Source organism: Trachemys scripta, chromosome 23, assembly GCF_013100865.1.
Source record: "Trachemys scripta elegans isolate TJP31775 chromosome 23, CAS_Tse_1.0, whole genome shotgun sequence".
Classification (NCBI taxonomy): Eukaryota; Metazoa; Chordata; order Testudines; family Emydidae; genus Trachemys; species Trachemys scripta.
The window spans coordinates 12,468,788-12,486,871 of NC_048320.1; the positions used below are offsets into that span (position 1 = coordinate 12,468,788).

The window sequence follows — 18,084 nt, forward strand, 5'->3', positions numbered from 1 at the left end:
GCCTCAGGAGCCCAAGTAGGCTGAAAAACAGCCCCGACCATCTCTCTGAAGCACCGCGCCGCCTTTCAGATGAGACGTGGACCCGAGATTGTGATCGCGTGCAATGATTTAAAGATCCCCTGGCGTTCTTTCCAACGTCCTTGAGCACAGACAGCACAGCACGCCCCAGAGGCAGCTGCATTTCAGCAGCGAAGGACGTAGACACCATTTGCAACCAGAAGTGCCCAGGACCGCATAATCGGAGGGTAGCCTGGTTTGAAGTGTTGTGGCCCATGACAGCCGGCAGGTGGCAGTGACACACCACTAACCTAAATTAATCCTCACCTCCCCAGAGAGAATTCACATTGGCCAATGCTCCCAGGGTCTCAAACACGAACTTAACCATGCGCCCACACACACACACTGTAGTGTTCTGGCTGGGCAATACCATTTCCTTAACAAAGGGGTGACAGGGAAGGATGGTGTTTGCCATTAAATAGAGGAACAAAAAAGGGAAGGTCAAATTTTTCACCCGCTGTGTCATGGTCCCTTAAGTTTCTCAACCTCGGGGCAATAGGTAGGCCAGAGCAGGTGCAGTATTGTTTCCATTTGTTGATTGAATAGAGGAAAGGGGCAAACGGATGTTTGAAAATTCACTGCCACTGCAGACAAGTGGCAGTGAAACACACCCACACACGGGCACCGGAAGTATCATCTCGTGCTTCCTGACATCGGTCGCAAAGGCCCAGCGCCTCAAAACCTTCACTTCATGGCTGTTTGAGAACTTTTGAGGCTCTGGTCCAAAGTCAAACGCAGAAGGGTTGGGTATAGAACCCAGGAGTCCTGAGTCCCACTCCCCTTTGCACATCGTTAGCTCATAGGGCCCTCCCAGTAGGAGAAGTAGAACCCAGGAGTCCTGATTCCTTATGCCTGAACAATGACGCCAGTGGGGCTGAAGAAAAGCTATTAAAACATTTGATCACTTATCCTCAAAAACTCAGGACTGGCCAGATTTGCAGATTCCCAGTCACTTACCTGCAGAACCACCAAGGGCCAGTGTGAACTCACGTAACAAGATTGCAAGCTGATTTTACAAACTCTCTAATGGGTCTGGGGTCTTTGGCGCTTTCACAGCAGCAGTATCAAATTATACGACAGGGGATGGAGGAGACAATCGGTGCGGGTCTGATCTGTCACTTTAAAAGAAAAAAAACAATCTAAAATGGACTAAACTGCAGAGATAGCCAACTGATAAGGGTGGAAGGGGAATCATCTGGCGTTAAACTCATAAACACATGGCTCTAATGTTCTTCCTACACACCCCATCACAGCAGAGTCATGCGAGGTCTCAATTAAATATTTATTACAAAGAATCAAGCAAATGGGATAACGTTACCCCCTCCCCGAATGAACAATAATAAATAAATAAAATACGCTTTTAAAATAGTTTGTTAAATGACATAAATACAGGATGGTTCATTGCTTTCAAGTGGCTTTGCTCACATTCGGGCTGTGTGCATTTCATAGACACCTTCTCCCCGCCACCCTCTACTGGGTTCAATAGTGTATCATAGGCCCCATACTGCCAAAGGAGATTCTCCTGTAGTTCAAATGGTAGAGGCCTGTGTGCTGAGTCCTAGGCCTGCTACCACCATGAAGCTATGAGCAGTAGCACAGAGAGCCATGAAGTGCAGTATCTACAATACATTGATGTGGCTAGAGCTTGCGGATTTCATAGCGCTTAGTGGAGGTTCATTTGTTATCCCCCCATTTACAGAAAGGGGAAACTGAGGCACAGAAAAGGAGTGTAGCCTGACAAAATGGCAGAGCTAGGTGTGGACCTGAGGCACCCCAGGTCCCTGTTCTAACCACTAGGCGGCACCGCGGGAATCACAGACAGCTGCCAATCAACCTCAAGAGGCCACCGAAACCCAGACAGTGCTGCACAATCAGGGTTTATAGTGAATGCCAGATGTGGGACTGGTCAGCCCATGTGTCTGGTCTAAGGCAGGGCTCCCCTGGTGAAGCTTCCAGTGATACCCTAATGGGGGGGGGGGGTTGCCCCCACCCCCTACAGACTCTAAGAGCAAAGCTTAACATTCCCTTCAGGCGGAGCAGGGGTGGGCTGGAGCCACAGCTGCCGGGCCGGGCCGGGCAGGGAGGCTGGCACAGGCCCCTCCAGGCGCACACGTGATGTGGGGGGGGTCCGATGGGCAGAGCGCCAGAGAACTCACATCCAAGAGGCGCTATGCAGAGCCAGGTCCTGCCCCTGTCCCAGCTGGTGCGTAGCAGTGGCCGGGGACAGACACGTACTTACATACACACACACGGACACACCATGGCCGGACAAGACAGGACTGGACACACATCAGACAGCCACAGGGGCGCAAGACACGGCACGGGACAGGGGAGGGGCGCTGGGCAGCCGTGCCATTTCAGGTCAGCCCAGGTTTTGGCACCAGGTGGGGAGGGGGCGGGGAAAGCAGCGCTGCCCAGAAAGTCAGAGATCTGGGCTGGATTCATCCAGATCCCTTTCACCCCACCCTCCTCCCAGCTTCCACCATCCCAGGCAGCGTGTGGGGAACAGAGCCCCAGTGGGGAGGGCAGGGAAGGGCCTGGGCCTTTGGGGAGGAGCCTGCTGGGGAGCTGCAGGCTCCATCCGGGATAAAAATACCCCAGAAGTGAAGGGTCCCAACAGGCAGGACCATGAGCCCTGGTTCCCACCCCAGAAGTGGGCGCAGGAGAACAGAGCAGGCCAGAGCGGAGCCTCAAGAAGCTGTTAACACCTCCCCTCTCAAGCTAGCTGGGAGATACCGCCCCCGTCAGCCCTTCCCCGCCTTGGGGAGTGGGGGGCATTACAGCCCAGGGGCGCTTTGCCCTCAGAAATCAGGGTGTCAACCCTCCCCTCCTGGCCGACTTCAGGCTTAGGGCGCCCCGCCCAGGCTACCACACAGCACTCACATGCGGGGAAGGCCGCACGGCTCAGCAGGCAGGGTGGACGCGTTCAGCACAGCCACCCCACAGCAGGTCCCTTATGGGGCACACTCATGGCAGCCCCCAGTGCACACCCCACACGCATGCATCGCCCCCTCCGCTCTGTCTTGGCAGGCGAAATCGAGCTGGGGGAGCTGCCAGCTGGGCCTGGATGGGGCCGTGTGGTCAAGGGGCTGGGTTGTTGTAGGCACTGGACCGCAGAGGAGATTCCTTGGCGCTGGGCGAGGACCCCGGGAGCTGGGTTCTCTCCACTGATCGGAGGCGCAGGCCGTCCCACTCCCCTGGCGGCTGGGTCATTGAGAGCACCATGGAAATACAACGGGACGGGGGGCGGGGTGAGCAGGGATCAGAACAGGGCCGGGAGTGATGAGGAGGTGGCTGCTTTGAGGCAGCCCCGGGACTGATCGGTTACATACCAGGGTTGAGCATGCTTTCCTCCCTGGGGCGGGGGGGGGGGGGGAAGGTGCCCTGCCTCAGGGCATGGTGCCCCATGCCACACATCTGCATGTGAGGGGGGGAGCAAGCTGGGTCCCAGTTTGGTCAGCTTTGGGGGCGGGGAAAGCCCAAGAAACACTGGGCTGCCCCTCCCCCCGGTCCCCTGAGGGATTTAAGGTGGGAGTGAATCTTCACTATCTTATGGGAGATGAGAAGGGCCCCTCTGGGGGCTGAGTGGGGAGCACCACTGGCAGCGGGGCCCCCCGGCACTGCTGGCAAGGGATCCCCATGGAGGGGGGGGGAGCATCATACAATCTCAGGCCAACCCTGCTAGGGGGCATGAAACAAACCAGCCTCACAGGGGGGCGCTATGCTCAGAGGAGAGCGATCCCCTATCAGATACACTGAACCCCCCCCCAGTAGCTAACGCCCCATCCCAGGGGCCCCTAGCTGACCGAAGCCCCACCCCCTGGGGCCCCTAGCAGCCAGGTGCCCCATCCCTTAGCGGATGTAAACGTCCCGCCCCCAGCCCTCCAGGTCATTCTTGTTCCGGCTCATGGCCTCCTCCTCATTGGGGCAGTAGCGGTCGCGCCCTTTGCTCCGGCCCCGCAGCTGCCGGTTGTGGTTCTGGTGGTCGGGCTCGGCCTCGTCCCAGGAGCCCTGGCGCTGGTGGAGGTGGTGGCGGCCCAGGCCCCGGGGGTAGGCGCCGGGGGTGCCGCCGCGGGGCTCGGGCTCCTCGTAGGGGTCCGTCTCCATGTCCATGCAGGAATCGCCCGGCTCGGTGTAGGCAGAGTCACGGCTGCCCTGGGTCTCCGAGTCGAAGGTGTCCTGGCGGGACAGGCCGCGGTTGGCCAGGCGAGCGTGCTGCTGGCCTGGCCGCCCCTGGCCGCGGTTGACCAGCTCCCCTGGGTAGTCGTGCAGGCTGGCGCGCTCCCCCTCACGCGTCTGCTCCCCATGCACTAGGTAGGGTCCCTGGTTAGGAGAAGCAGCGACAAACCATGCGAACGGGAGAAGACAAGGCAGAGTTAGTCTGGCCGTCAGGGGGCGACAATGGCAGATCAGTACCGGTTAATACACACGTCTATCCTCAAGACAGCGAGAGCAGCCTCTGGCCTGCTGAGCCCAGGTCCCCAATCCCAGTCTGGGCCACAAGGGAGATGAAACTATGGGTCTCAGCCCAGCCCCTGGGGAGGTCATACCTGTAATGCTGAGTGTGTGGGATGGTTTGCAAAGGTGGGGTTCAGGGCTGGGATGCAAGGGCTGAGGGTCAGGACTGACAGGCAACTGCAGAGCTGTGGGTGAGGGAGGCCCTGGACTGGAATAGTGGGGGTGGGGGGTTGTGGGCGGGATTGAGGGGTGCTGGTGGGACAGGAATATGGGGCACTGGCAGGGTGGAGGGTGGGGAGCCCTGGACTGGCATAGCGGGGAGCTGTGGGATTGAGGGGCGCTGGTGGAGTGTGAATGAAAGAAGCACGCCCGGCTCCTGCCTGCCCGAATGAGGAGGAGGCCAGGAGCCGCAGCTCTTCAGCTTTCCAACGAGCATTACAAACGACAGACACCACGACACAACCATGCCCTGACCTCCCCCACCCTGACCAGGGCAGGGCACGACTGGGGGCAGTTCCCAGGCAGCTGGAGAATCTCCACTTGCACTTATGGGGTGGTGCCCACGGGGAACCAGCCACTCACTAAGGCAGCAGGCGGGAGCAAACAGAGGAGCCAGACAGGCCGGATCCCGAGGGGCGGGCACAGACATGGTGTGTCGGGATGCCCTTAACAGAGGCCTGTGAGCTCAGTGCTCTCGGAGACCGGGGCAGCAGCCTGCAGGCAGGAGTTGGGATGCCTTGGGGGTGGGGGACTTCAGGGGACAGCACGAGGGGAGGAGATGGGAGGAGGAGCCCAGCTTCCTAGCCAGGGTGAGGAAATTGTCAAGACGCTTCCTCGCTAATGGCTCCCATCTACACTAGCGGGGAGGGCGTTGCAACAAGCCGTTGACCGAGGGGACGCCTGGCACCGCACGACAGCCGTGCCGGGGTTTCTGGCTCAGCTCTGGCTGCGCTGGTGCTGCCCTCTGATGTGGACAGGGAGTCACCCCCCTACCCCAGCACTCCCCCATCCTGCACTGCAGAGCCTCGTGTTCGGAAATCACCCAGCAGCCTTTGCTCCCACTCCGGGAACGGTGCTTTGGGAATCCCAGAATGCACTGCGCCGAGGGCAGAGCCCAGCAGGGCCACGGGTCCCCCGTTAGAGGGGTGACTGGAAGGAGCCCCATGCAAACAGGATTCTGCGCTAGAACCGGCTGACGGGGTCGATCTAGCTCTCCAGAGCAGGCAGCTTTTATGCAGAAGCCTGGGGGGCAGACGGGGTGGGGAGGCCGATGGCAGCATGGCACTTCCTGGGCAAAGCCCGGCTCCCTGTGATGCAGCTACAGTGCTAGGGCACTGCAGGGGGTGCAGATCCCTCCACGTTCCCCCCATGGACGTGATGCCCCCAGTTCCTGAGCCTTAGAACGACGCTGGGCAGGCACAGGGAACCCCTCCACGTGCAGGGCACACGGGGCAGCGGGGGGGCAGCAGCAGAGGCGGGGGTCGGGGGGGATCAGCCGGAGTTTCCCATGAAGATTTCTTCCTCCACATTCATTGAAGGCGCCACCTCCTTCTCCTCTTAAAGCTACAGCGCGTGCTCCTCCACCCTGGGCTGGGCGCTCAGCCCCTGCTCCAGGCTGCCCTTCCCGCCCCAGAAGCCCAGGTTGCGCTTGAGGGAGGTGAGCACCTGTACCTGGAGGTTGGAGACGGGGGCGGGGCTGGCGGCCAGGGCGGCGGTCGCCATGGTGCGGTTCAGGAGGGGATTGGGCGGGTTGCTGCTGGGCGGGTGCGTGGCCTTCCAATAGGCTTCCAGGTACTCAGCCAGGTGCTCGCAGGCGTCTTCCAGTTGGTTCTCGTCCAGGATGATGTCAAACATTTCCTGCAATGAGAGAGGGGTGTGAGGTGGCCCAGCTGGGGGTGTGGGGAGGGGCAGAGGGCGGGGCCTTGGCCAAGCTGGGAGAGTGGGGAGGGGCAGGGCAAAGAAGGGTACTTGATCAAGCTAGCAGTGAGAGGCAGAGAGGTATAAGCTGATCAGGGCAGGTGTGGGACAGATATTCATTGGCGGGGGGGGGGGCAGGGACTTGGCCCAGGCTGCAAGTATGGGGCAAGTGGGACGTGGCAGGTATTCTGCCGAGTTAGAGGTGTGGGGCAGCGGTGGGGCAAGCAGAGGATGTGGGGTGGGTACTCCCAGGCTGAGCTGGGGGCGTGGGGCAGTTGTGTGGCAGGGAGAATGGAGGGGTAGGGGGTGGGACAGGCTGTGGGGCACGTACTCACCGGAGGGCACTGTGCCAGCTTATCCGACGCCACCATCTGCACGTTCAGGTGCTTGGCCTGGGACTTCCCCCGGGACTTGACCAGCCTCTGGAGCACCTGCAGGGGGAAGGGGCAGGAGATGAGCGCAGGTGAAGGGATCAGGAGTTCCTGGGGCATCCCCCGCTCTCTGTTCCTCTCCAGTCCCAAAGGGAGGGGCTGGACATGGGGGGGCTGACTCAGGGCGAATGAGGTATCATTGCTGCTCGGGCCAGGGTCTGAGCCCAGAGCTCAGACAGGAAAGCAACTCTGTCCCTTTAAGATGCTGGGTTTCCCAACCCCCAGCTCTGCTGATGCCCCTCAATCCCGACCCGCAGCCCGCTGCCAGCCCAGCCTTGGGCCTCTCTTAAGCAAACACTACTGTATTGAACACGGAGAAATGTCCCTTAGAGGACAAGGCTGAGACCCTACAACTCATTGCACTTGTGATCTAACCCTCCCCCCGCCTTGCTCTCACCAGAGGACAAACCAAAACCCAGATCCACGTGCCGGGACCCTGGGGATGTTTGAATCCGGGATGAGTGGCTTGAGTTTGTCTTCAATCCTGAGGTCTCGTATCAGGCCGGGTGTGGGACGGACCCCCGGGCGGCGGGAAAGCTCCCCACACATGGAGCAGGGTCCCCACACACATCGGCCCCACACACGGAGCAGTTGATTGTAGCACCAGCCACTCTGAGCACGGGGGCATCGGTGGGGCAGCGATCTTGTTCTGCTCCCCCCAACCTGTGGCACCTGCTGGCATGACCCCGCGGCCATGGGGCGGTAGAAAGGGATTACACGTCGGCCCCTGCCATGCCGCGGGGTCAGGCAGCGTGGCAGGGAGCTGTCTGGACTGGTCCCCAAGAGGTTTACGGTTACATACCCAGCCCACACCCCTAGCCCCTGCAGAGCGCATACCCCAACCCTGCGCTCCCGGGGAAAGGTCTGTGGGGCATCCCCTCTCTCTGGTACCCACTGGGTTCCCGGCATGGGAGGATCTGGGCAGCGAGTCCCCAGGCTGCAAGAGCTGGCCCACCCCCCTGCAGGGTCCAACGCACCCACCTTGGGGGAGGTGATCTTGATGTAGACGATGATGGGGGCCAGCGAGGTCTTGGCCAGCTGGGCCGGGTGGTTGATGGTGTCGGCGTCCAGGGCCACAAGCTGAAGTGTCCGGGCCAGCTCGAAAATCCGCTCGATCTCGCTCTGCACCTCAGCTGTCGGAGCAGAGAGACAGTGAGAGACTGTGGGGAGGGGATGGAGGGGGGGGCAGGGGCAGAGAAACCGTGAGAGACTGTGGGGAGGGGATGCAGTGGGGGGGGGGGGGCAGAGAGACCGGGAGATTTGTGGGACAAGGATCAGGTGGGGGGCCAGGAGTAGAGAGACCGGGGGGGCAGAGCCTGGGTAGGGGTTGGGGGGAAGGGGCCAGGTGGGGAGGATCCTGGCACAGAATGTTGTAGGGGGTGGGAGCTGTCAGAGGGGATAGCAACAGGGGAAGCGAGGTGAGAAAGGGGGAGATACGGAGGGTCTATGTGGGGGAACAGCACTGCGGAAAGCCCCAGGGAGGGGCCATACACTGGGGTTTCTGCGTCCCAAAGGCAGTGCCCCCTCACCCCCCAGACACACACGAGACACATGAGCGGGAGGGATGTGTCTCCTGGATCCCCAACGCTGGGTACCTGCATGCCGTGCTGCACGCTGGGCAGTGGGATCGCTCCGCAGAGCTCATGCCTGGCACGTGCCCAACGTGTAACGCTGCCCGAGCTGGGTGCACAGCCAGTATGGACTAGAGATCATCAAGCCACGAGGCGGGGCAGGGTCTGGAGCTGGGGCACGGTAGGGTGGGGGAAGGGGGACACACACACCCCTTTACGCCAAGGAGGGGACAAAGCAAAACCTAGATCCCCACGTGCCTGGACTCGGGGGACCCTGGGATCAGGGATGAGCGTCCTGAGCTCGTCTTCAATCCCGAGGCCTCATTTCAGGCCGGGGGTGGGACAGACCCCTGAGGAGGGGACTCCTGCCCTGGCTGACTCCGGCCCCACACACGGACCAACCCATTGTAGCTCCGAGCCAGGGGGCATCGGCGGGGCAGCGATCTTGCTCTGCCGCCCCCCTCGTGGCCCCTGCTGGAGTGACCCTGCGTCCACATGGCGGTAGGAGCAGGGGGTTACACGTCGGCCCCCGGCACACCGAGGGCAGCATGGTAGGGAGCGGTCTGGACAGGTTTCCGAGAGGTTAAAGGTTACATACCCAGGACATCTGTACCAGGAGCAGGGGAGGAAGGAAGCAGCGCGGAGGGAAGGGGTGGGGGGGGGGGGAAGAAAAAAGGGGAGGGGAAAAAAGGAGTGAATTGAACTGATCATCCCAGGAGTCAATGCGTCAGGCCCCGCCCCAGCCCAGCCCAGTGGGGTCAGCAGCCGCAGCTCACGCGAGCCCTGTTAGTCACCCCGCTACGCGACAGCACCGTGCCCAGGAGACCCGAAACATGCCCTGGCCCTGCTGAATGGGAGTCATCGAGGCACGTCACAACCCAGCATGCACTGGGGGGGCCCTGCTTGGTGTGGCCAAGCATCCCAGCATGCCTCGGGGCATGAGCGGCATCACCGGGCCTCTCTTTCCATCTAGCACAAGCAGGCGAGAGCAAAGCCAATTGGCCCTGCCCAGGAGCAGGCGAGGCAGGGAGCATGGGCCAGGAGAGTCCTTCCGGACAGGGCGAGGGGAAGAGATGCCCTAGGGCACGGTGGGCATTCCAGGGCCACCCGGGGATGAGGGAGGGGAGGACGCAGGAAGCCGGAGCAGCTCCCAGTGGATACAGATCCAAGCCAGGCAGGCTTGAAAGGGTTCAACCTCCAAACCAGGCAGTCGGTCTAAGTGAGAGTCAGCCAAAAAACAAAACAGGCCCAGGGTAACCAAGCAGGGCTGGGGTGTAGGAAAGGGTTAAATCCACAGTTCCCCCCCCCTTGCCCCCACCATGGCCTCACCCAGGCTGGAGCGGGTGCTGGAGCGCTCGATGATGGTGTGCTTGCTGGGGTTGTTCAGCACGGAGCGCTTGGCCAGGGAGATATCGGCCGTCACCCGCGTGATGGAGATTCTGAGAGGGACAGAGCGAGGAAGAGAGCGTGAAGGGGGCCCTCTGGCATTCGCCGTGACCCCCAGCAGGGTGCCCACCCCACCAGGGCCAGACAACAGGACCCCAAAGGAGCCCTGGGGGCAGAAGTCAGGCTGTGAACCCCGGCACCTTGGGGGCAGAATCCCCACAGGGGGAACAACGCCATCTGGGCTGCTCACTGCTGCCTGCCCGGCAAGGGGGTACAAGGCGAGAGGGCCGGATGCCTGGGTTCTCGTGCGGACAGAGTGCTTGGAGAGCCTCCGATGAAGAGGGCTGGGGATGGGACGGGAGATAGTCTAGCTCAGACAGAGTGTCCTGCGTGCGGCCGACACGCTGGGATCTCTCTCTGTTGGACCCTACGGAGCCTGTCGCCATGGTGACCAGGCGCCTTGCATGGGGCGACGCCCGGAAACTGGGATTTTGAGTAAAACGCCATTTCCTTAGTGCCCAAAAAGGGCCGGGAGTTGGCAGCATCTGTCCAAGAAGCCCCCGCACCTGCCGTCGAAACGATGCTTCAGGAAATCGAAGAGGGCTTTCTGCATCATGTCCGTCACCTGGGGAGAGAGGGGGACGATGGAGTCAGGCACCTGGGGGGCAGGAGGGAGGGGGAGTCGGGATTCACCGCATCGAGGTGTGTGTGCATGGGGGTGGAGGGGGGTTAGAAAAAGAGAGAGCAATGGACATTGGAAGGGTGGGCAGTGATTTCAGAGGTCAGATGCCACTGGCTCCCCCTGGCACAGACCCTCACGCTTGGTCACTGTCACTGGAGAAAGCCCTCTCTGATACGATCAGTGTGGAGAGGGAGACAGAGCAGATGGGTCCCGGAGATGGAGAGAGGAGGACGTGGGCAGATGCAGAGGTGGAGTGGGGCAAGACAAGAGGGGGTGGGGGGAGTCGGTGAGACAGGAGGGGAGGGGAGGGGGAAGAGGGAATGGCCGAGTGGATGGATGGACAGACAGATGGGGATGGGTGAAACAGGGTGAATGAGATCAAGGGTCACCTGCTCCCCAGGAAGCTGCTGAACATTCCACCTTCCCAGCCTGCCCCCGCCATGCACCCGCCCCAGGCTCACCTCATACCCCTTCAAGGACGGCCCCACAAGAATGATCGGCCGCATGGAGGGCACCACGTCGTACGGCGGCACATGCTCCGCCTGCCGGAGAGGGCAAAAGACAAGGTGTGACGTGTGCCCGGGGGGAGTCATCGGACCAGGGGACCCAACCCCCATGGGGGCACTACAAAACCCAAGTGCCCTGCAGGGTAGAGGGAAAGCTGGCATCTTCTTGCGCTCAGGCTACCCAGCTCATGCTGATGCCCCCTTGGCTTGGGGCCGGGTGGCCATGCTGGGAGGTTCTGCCTTTGTGCCATCATGGCCCAGCGCAGGTGGTGACATTGGGTGCCGGGAGAAGAGAGCTGATGGCATGGGAACACCCATGCTGTTGGCTCTGGTACACCGCTGGTGGAGGAGAAGCCAGGTGGGGAAGGATCATTATGGGGTCCCGGGCCCGCCCTCACCCTTTACAGGCAGGTCAAGTAAAGCCCTTTTACTCACCGATTTCTGCTTCTGCTTGGCTATGTCCAGTGATCACCATTAATGGGGCGGGGAGGGGGCAGGCGAGAGAAGATAAACAAGGCATGCGTGTTATTGACAGGTCACGCCAGCAGACACACAGCGGCAGTGGGGAGGTTTCTGTAGCCGGCGGTGTGGGAAATGGGGACAGGCAGGGGAGGGGGCTCTGGAACCTGGCTCAGACTGCAAGAAGGAATGGGGAGGGGGGGAGGATCTAAGGGTGGGAGTGTGACCACATGGGGGGGGGTATGGCTTGGCTCCCACAGGTGTCCCCCAGGTGCTACGCAGCTCCCCCCTGCGCTGGCCCTGCTCTCCACTTCACACCCGCCCTCTTCAATCCACACACCCTGGCACTGCGAACACCCTCCCCCCTTGGCAGCAGCAATGCCCTCCTCCCCTGCCCCCTTGGCTCACAGGCCCTTGCCCCCAGGCTGCCCCCCTGGCCCTCAACTGAATCCCCCCCCCAAACGGCTCCCCAGCTCTGTGGATCACTGGGGACCCCTGGGTAAGGAATGTCCTGGAACACCCTGCTGCAGCCCCTGCCCGTGTACTCTAGTGCGCCCCCCGGGCTGCTCAACAAGCAGCATCCCAGCAACCTCCAGGCCACAGGGGCCCAATGGGAGCCCCCCACCACCATCTAATGGGGTCAGGATGGGATGGGACAGTCCATGCCACTCCCATGTTTCCTGGGGGAGGGCAAGGAGGGGGAGTGTGCACTGGAACGTACCACTCCCATGCTTTACATGGGGGCGCAGCATTGGCACATTCCCTTCCCATGCTTGGAGAACCGCTAGAACATTCCACTCCCAACTTTCAGGGGGGGGGGCAGCAGTGGCACTGGAATATTCCATTCCCATGCTTGGAGAACCACTAGAACGTTCCACTCCAGAGTTTCATGGGAGGAGGGAGGGAAACACTGGAACATTCCATTCCCATGCTTGGAGAACCGCTAGAACATTCCACTCCCAAATTTCATGGGGGAGGCCACCACTGGAACATTCCATTCCATGCTTTACATGGAGGGGTTGGGGGGGCCGTGCTTCAGACTTCACATGGTGTGAGGAGCTGCCAGAATGTTCCACTCCATGTTTCATGGGGGAGGAGCAGTGCTGGAACATTCCACTCTCATGCTTTATGCTGGTGGCATCGGAACCACTGGAATGTTCCATTCCCGCGTTTCACAGGGGCAAGGCAGCGCTGGACTGCTCCGTTCCCATGCTTCATGTGGGGAGGGTGTCAACAGAATTGCTCTTAACTCATAGGCCATATGTGTGATCACTGGAACATACCATTCCCATGCCTCATGTGCACACGTGTATGGGGGGGGCCAGATGGGGGACACCCCCAATGGCTGCCTCCTTCCAGGCCATGCTGGAGACGGGGTTTCCTGGTCTGATGGGGAACACACCCAAAATAGCCTGCAAAGGGGACATCCAGCTCCGGCTATAGGTCCCCTGGTGCCTGTGAGATGCTGCTCTTACCCCGTAGTGTGCCCCACAGTAGCTGAACGACAATGGGACCACGTCCAAACCATGGCCCTTTCTGCCCCCCCGAAACCCAAAGCTCCCCAACCAGGTCAGTGAGCCCCACACACAGGGTGAATCACGGGTATTAGCAGCAGGCGTGAGCAACGGTGCGGCAGGCGGGTGCAGAGCCCCGCTCTGGGCTCCTTTACCTTCTTAAAGAAGGGGATGCGCTTGACGTTGGAGGGGGACGTGGTGACACTGCTGACGCTAGCCTTAGGAGATCGGGGGTTCTCCAGGCCCTCGGCCTCCTCCAGCTCTAAGTCAAGGGCGTCTAGGTCATAAGCTAAATTAGTCATGTCCAGAGTACCTGGGGGGCAGAATGGGGGGAGGGAGAAAACAAAAAGAAAGAAAGAAGGGAGGGAGGGAAGGAAGAAAAAGTAAAACAGAAAAAAAAAAAACAGCTGAAAAGAACAAAAGAATGAAAAAATGTACTAAAGGAAGGAGGAAAAAATGATTTAACGGAAGAAAAAAGAAAAATGAAAGGGGGGGGGGGGAAACCTGACGCTTCCCTGCAGACAACATAGAGAGGGGGTCAGAGTGGGGGCAGAACCATCAGGTACCCCACCTGCGAGGGCGACAGGGCGGCTGGTAGCAGGTTTCCTCTGCATGCCATGGAGGTGGGCATAAGTGGGCATGTCCAGGGGATGTCTGTGCCCCGGTGGGCAGACCTGGAGCCTTCCTGTGTAAACGTCCTTCTGCCTGTGCCCAGTTGTTCATCCACACATGTGCATGACTCTCCATGTGCGTGCCAGCATGTATGGCGGGCCCCACGCGCTCAGCCAGTGCGAGAGCTCATCAACCCGGCTGCCCATGTGTGGGACCCCCTGGGCACAGCCATGTGCTCCCCGCCAGTCCTTGGGTGCTGTGTATGTGCCTGTGTCTCAGCCCTGGCCTGCGTTTGTAGGGGGCATGGAGATTCCAGGAGCTGCAGTAGGATTGCTGAGAAGAAAGCCGGGCACGTCCAGGCCGGCATCCTTGTCTCTCTGCCACTGGGGCACTAGCTGGTCTCAGGGGCTAAAGGGGGAAGAGACCTGGCATTTCAACCCTTTGTTATCGCCAAGGCCACAGCCAGAATCAGCCCCTCTCCATCCGTCTCTCTTAGCGGTGCAGTGAACTTTGCCAGCTGGGGGCTGTCCGCTGTCAAACAGCAAAGGGAGGGGGTGGTCTTACCACTGGCAGGCGGGGTGGGTCTGCGGGTCCCCGTCACCACATCTCCCAGGCTGGAGCTGGAGTTGTCCCCCGATTTGCTGCGTGGGGCAGAAAGGCAAGGAGCAGTAAGTGCCTGGAGACAGGGAATTTCCTGCGGGGGGAGAAGCTGTGTGTGTGTGGGGGGGGGGAGGGGGCAGTCTGGGAAGCAACAGAGGGCCCTACCACGGCAAATTCCATGCAAGGGGGAATTGCCCTCCGTGCCCAGATTCTAAGAGAGACTTACATCTGGAACCGCAGCACCAGGACAATGCCATGTGCCCATCTAGCCTGATATCTCCTATTCCCCTCCCCCACTGGGGCCAGAGTCCAGCACTCTCCCACTCACCCAGTGATGTACCAGATCAGATCAAGGGCCCCTCTAGACAGCTATTCTCCCAACTGTGCCAGTTCAGACCAATGAGTCCACCTATTCCTGCACGTTCCTCCTGACCCCTTCCCAGCCAGCACTCAGGTTCTGCCCTGAAGCATGGGGATGGAAGGCCCTTTGTATCCTCAGTTGTTGTCACTGCTGATCCTAGAGCTGGTTCTCCCCTGCCTGGCTCCTTGTGCAGGAGTTTACCACTGAGCAAAGGGAATGATGACCCAAGGTGCCCCATAATGAGCCCACTGGAAGGGCACATTGATCCTCCTCCCACTCCCAGTCTCTCACTGGAGTGGATTTGCTCAGATGGCTACAGCTGGGTCTGCCTCAGTTACCCATAACCCACTGCTCTCAATCCCCAGGGGGGCCTTCCCCTCTGGTGCCCAGGGCTCCAGGCTGCATGTGGATGTGGCCAACAGTCGCAATTCCCCCTCTCTCCACTCCGCCCCACTGCTCCACCTTGAGCTCAGGCGGTTTTGCCTCATCTTCTGCTCCTGCAGCATCCTCATGTTCTCCAGCTTGACGGGGCTGGGGATGAACCCCACCTCGCAGCCCTCCTTCACCAGGCGCCCGATCCACCAGTCGTTGTTGTATTTCTGCAGCACGGAGAGAAGAGGGGCCTGAGACACGGTGTCGAGTTCATCCTTCCCCCCACCCCCCACGCTGAGCCCATCCCCCTCTGCGCCGAGCCTGTCCCATCAATGCCATGCTGGGCCCGTGTCCTCTCCATGCCAAACCCACGCCCATCGACACAGTGCCGAGCCCGTTCCCCTGCCGCTGCGGTCCCCAGAGCCCCAGCCTGGCCTGGGCCCGCACCAACCCCTACCTCTTTGATATGCAGGAAGTCCTTGGGTTCGAAGGAGATGGCCATGCCCTGGACCGGCACGTCATCATTGGGGGACGGGTTGTAGCCCACGTTTGTCCTCACGGCAAATGCCACCAGCTTGGTCTGTTCAGCAGACAGGTTAGCGGGGGGAGAGGGAAGGAGGAGAGAGATGCTGGAAGGGCCCGGATCCCCCAGACAGAAGGTTGCGTTACTCTGGCATTTCAGAGAACACCGTTACCTAGCAGCTGCAGAGACCAGCCAGGAAGGGAGTTAGCAATCCGGGGCCAAATTCTCACCCCTGATCCAGGAACAACTCTCTCTCCTCCCCTCTCCACCATAGGAACCAAGGAGAAGGGGTCCCTCCCCAAAGGAACGGAGTGGACCCCCACCCCAAGAGCTGGGTGGTTCTTGGTCACGAACGGCTGCCCCAAAAGAGGACCTGGGCGACCGAGCTGACCCACCTATAGAGGGGCCTGCCAGCGCCAGGGGAGATGGGGAAACCCTGCCTGGCTGGGCGATAAACAGAGGCCTTTGCTCTGCCGGCGATGCCGATCTGGTATCTAGAGCCTTACAGGGCCTTGGCCTTGTCCCCGGTCCCATGGTGCCCTGGTTCTGCTCCCGCACAGAGCTGCGCTAATGGACTGGCCCTGCCTGGGAGAGGGGCTGGCACGTCTCCTAATGGACATTACACCTCAGCTGCCAGCAGCAGAGCGAGGGGGTGCTGTGGCTGCATGGCGTGCAAACCCATTGCATCGGGGGGGCGGGAAGAGACAGGGCCTCATTAGCTAATGGCAGCAGGACTGTGCAGCCAGCGAGCGCTGCTTGGAGAGCAGAGGCTGGGGCACGGCCAACAGCTCCCCTCTTCCCAGGGAGCCTGGCCGGGGGCAGGGGAGAGCTGAGCACTCAGGCCAGGGAAGAGCATGGGGGCAGAGGTGAGCACCAAGGGGCCGCCCAGGCTCAGCCTGGGATGGAGGGTCCTAGCAGGCCCCTGGGAAGCCTGATGTTCATTGTACAAAGGGGAAACTGAGGCACGGGGAGGTGAGACGTGCCCAAGGTCAGGCAGGGAACAGAACCCTGGAGTCCTGATGCCCAAACACCAGTTGCTGTAACCACTAATCCACACTCCCCTCCCAGAGCGGTCAACTTCACACCCTGATTGTGCCCAGCCCTGGGAAGGCCTCAGGAAGCGATTTTGATGCCTGGTGTCTTCCTGCTAGCTCAGACAGTGGGGTGACCCACGGGACAGCGGGGGCAGGCTGGGAAAGGGTCTGCCTCCCGCAGGGCCTCTGGCCAGAAGAGAGTGTACCCCGCCCCCCCGTGTGGATATGGCTACAGGGTGCGTCCCCGTCCCCAACCTGTAGCAGGACGGCAGTAGCCCCTGGATGAGGTGGGGGGCCCTTCCCCCACTTGGCAGCCAGTGCTAGCTGGCAGGCAGCCCCGGGAGGAGGGGGGGTAATGGAAGGGCTGGGATACCGCCAGGAGGGGCAGCGCCAGCCCGCAGTCTCCTGGCACCAGCACTCTCCGAGCCCAGCCCGGGTCAATGAGACGTTTCATCAAGATTAGCCAAATGAATTAGCCGATGGTGGTCCCTGGACGGCGGGATTTATGGCCCGCTGCGGCAAGAACAGCTAGTACACTGGGTGAGGGGAGGGAGGGAACAGCCAGGGATCCCTGGCACTCGGCTCCCCCTGCAGAGCGGGGCTTTCTGGAACTGGGTTGCGAGTCAGGGCGTTGGCACAGCAATGCAACCTGTTCCGTCGCAGATGGGAAAGGGGCCTGGCCAGAAAGCTGGGGGTTCATCTCCTAGCACCGGGCAGCATGGCGATGGGGGCGGGGATGAGGCGCAGCTGGGGAAGGAGGAGTTGAACCAACACCCCCCCTGCCCCATGCTGGCTCAGCAGGTAGGAAGGCGAAGTGCCAGCCACAAGCTCCCGGACAGCCCATGTTTCCCTGCGTGGGCCACCCGCCCGATCAGCTTCCACCCCGTGGGCTGGATACCGAAAGGGACCCCTGGTCCCCGCAGCCTGCACAAGGGGATTCAGAGACAGAACCGGAGTGAAGGAACCTCCCCCCCTCCCCGCCTCTGAGCACACGCCCCAGCACCTACTTTGGCCTTCTCCAGCTGCGCCAGGGCCTGGCGCTCGGCCTCCTTGCGCAGTGCCTCGCGATCCTCCTCCAGAGACACATCTGAGTCTGAGGGGCGGCTGGTGTAGGAATCCGCCGAGCCCTGGGGGAGCAAGCACCCGCATCAGAAGGGGGGGGGGGCGCGCCATGGCCACACAGCCGAGTGAACCCATTTAGAGCGGCAGGAGAACCCAGGGGGATGCACTGATCACCCTGTGAAACTGCGGGGACGCGCTAGAGGCGGTTGGATTTCATTCATTATGCACCCATCACCGTGGCCTCTGGGCACGTTAGAAACAAACCATTGACCAGCACAGCCCATCCCGGGCTGTAGCAACCCCCACCGCTGGCACACGGGGTAAAACCTCCATGGTGTGAGCTAGACACAAGCCCCTAAGGGACCGTACGCCCCTGCGGGGCAGGAGGGTTTGTAGGACTCTGGGGCTCTGCCAGCTCCGGAAGGGGAGTGGGGTCCAACGTAGTGACTATAGTGCAGGAGTCAGGACTCCTGGGTTCCATTCCCGGTCCTGCCGCTGACTCTCTGTGCCTCAGTTGCCCCTAGCATGGCGAGGGTTAA

At 61.0% G+C, this 18,084-nt stretch overlaps 1 protein-coding gene across 5 annotated transcripts in view; it reads right to left on the minus strand.

Annotated features, from left to right (window-relative positions):
• Positions 1-3,491: 3,491 nt before the first annotated feature.
• Positions 3,492-18,084, minus strand: part of CACNB1 (calcium voltage-gated channel auxiliary subunit beta 1) — a 29,062-nt gene continuing 14,469 nt past the window's right edge. For 2 of the 5 annotated variants that reach the window (XM_034756002.1, XM_034756004.1), the window contains 13 exons: positions 17,491-17,610; positions 15,384-15,506; positions 15,017-15,153; positions 14,158-14,234; positions 11,444-11,463; positions 10,964-11,044; positions 10,387-10,445; positions 9,764-9,873; positions 9,033-9,041; positions 7,845-7,996; positions 6,768-6,863; positions 6,187-6,372; positions 3,492-4,380 (listed from right to left, as the gene is read on the minus strand). In XM_034756002.1, the coding sequence (XP_034611893.1) occupies positions 3,910-4,380; positions 6,187-6,372; positions 6,768-6,863; positions 7,845-7,996; positions 9,033-9,041; positions 9,764-9,873; positions 10,387-10,445; positions 10,964-11,044; positions 11,444-11,463; positions 14,158-14,234; positions 15,017-15,153; positions 15,384-15,506; positions 17,491-17,610 (1,641 nt within the window). In that variant the 3' untranslated portion in view covers positions 3,492-3,909. Of the gene's footprint in view, positions 4,381-6,051; positions 6,373-6,767; positions 6,864-7,844; positions 7,997-9,032; positions 9,042-9,763; positions 9,874-10,386; positions 10,446-10,963; positions 11,045-11,443; positions 11,464-13,136; positions 13,295-14,157; positions 14,235-15,016; positions 15,154-15,383; positions 15,507-17,490; positions 17,611-18,084 lie in introns of those variants that run through there. The other 3 variants (XM_034756003.1, XM_034756005.1, XM_034756006.1) reach the window with 2 other exon arrangements.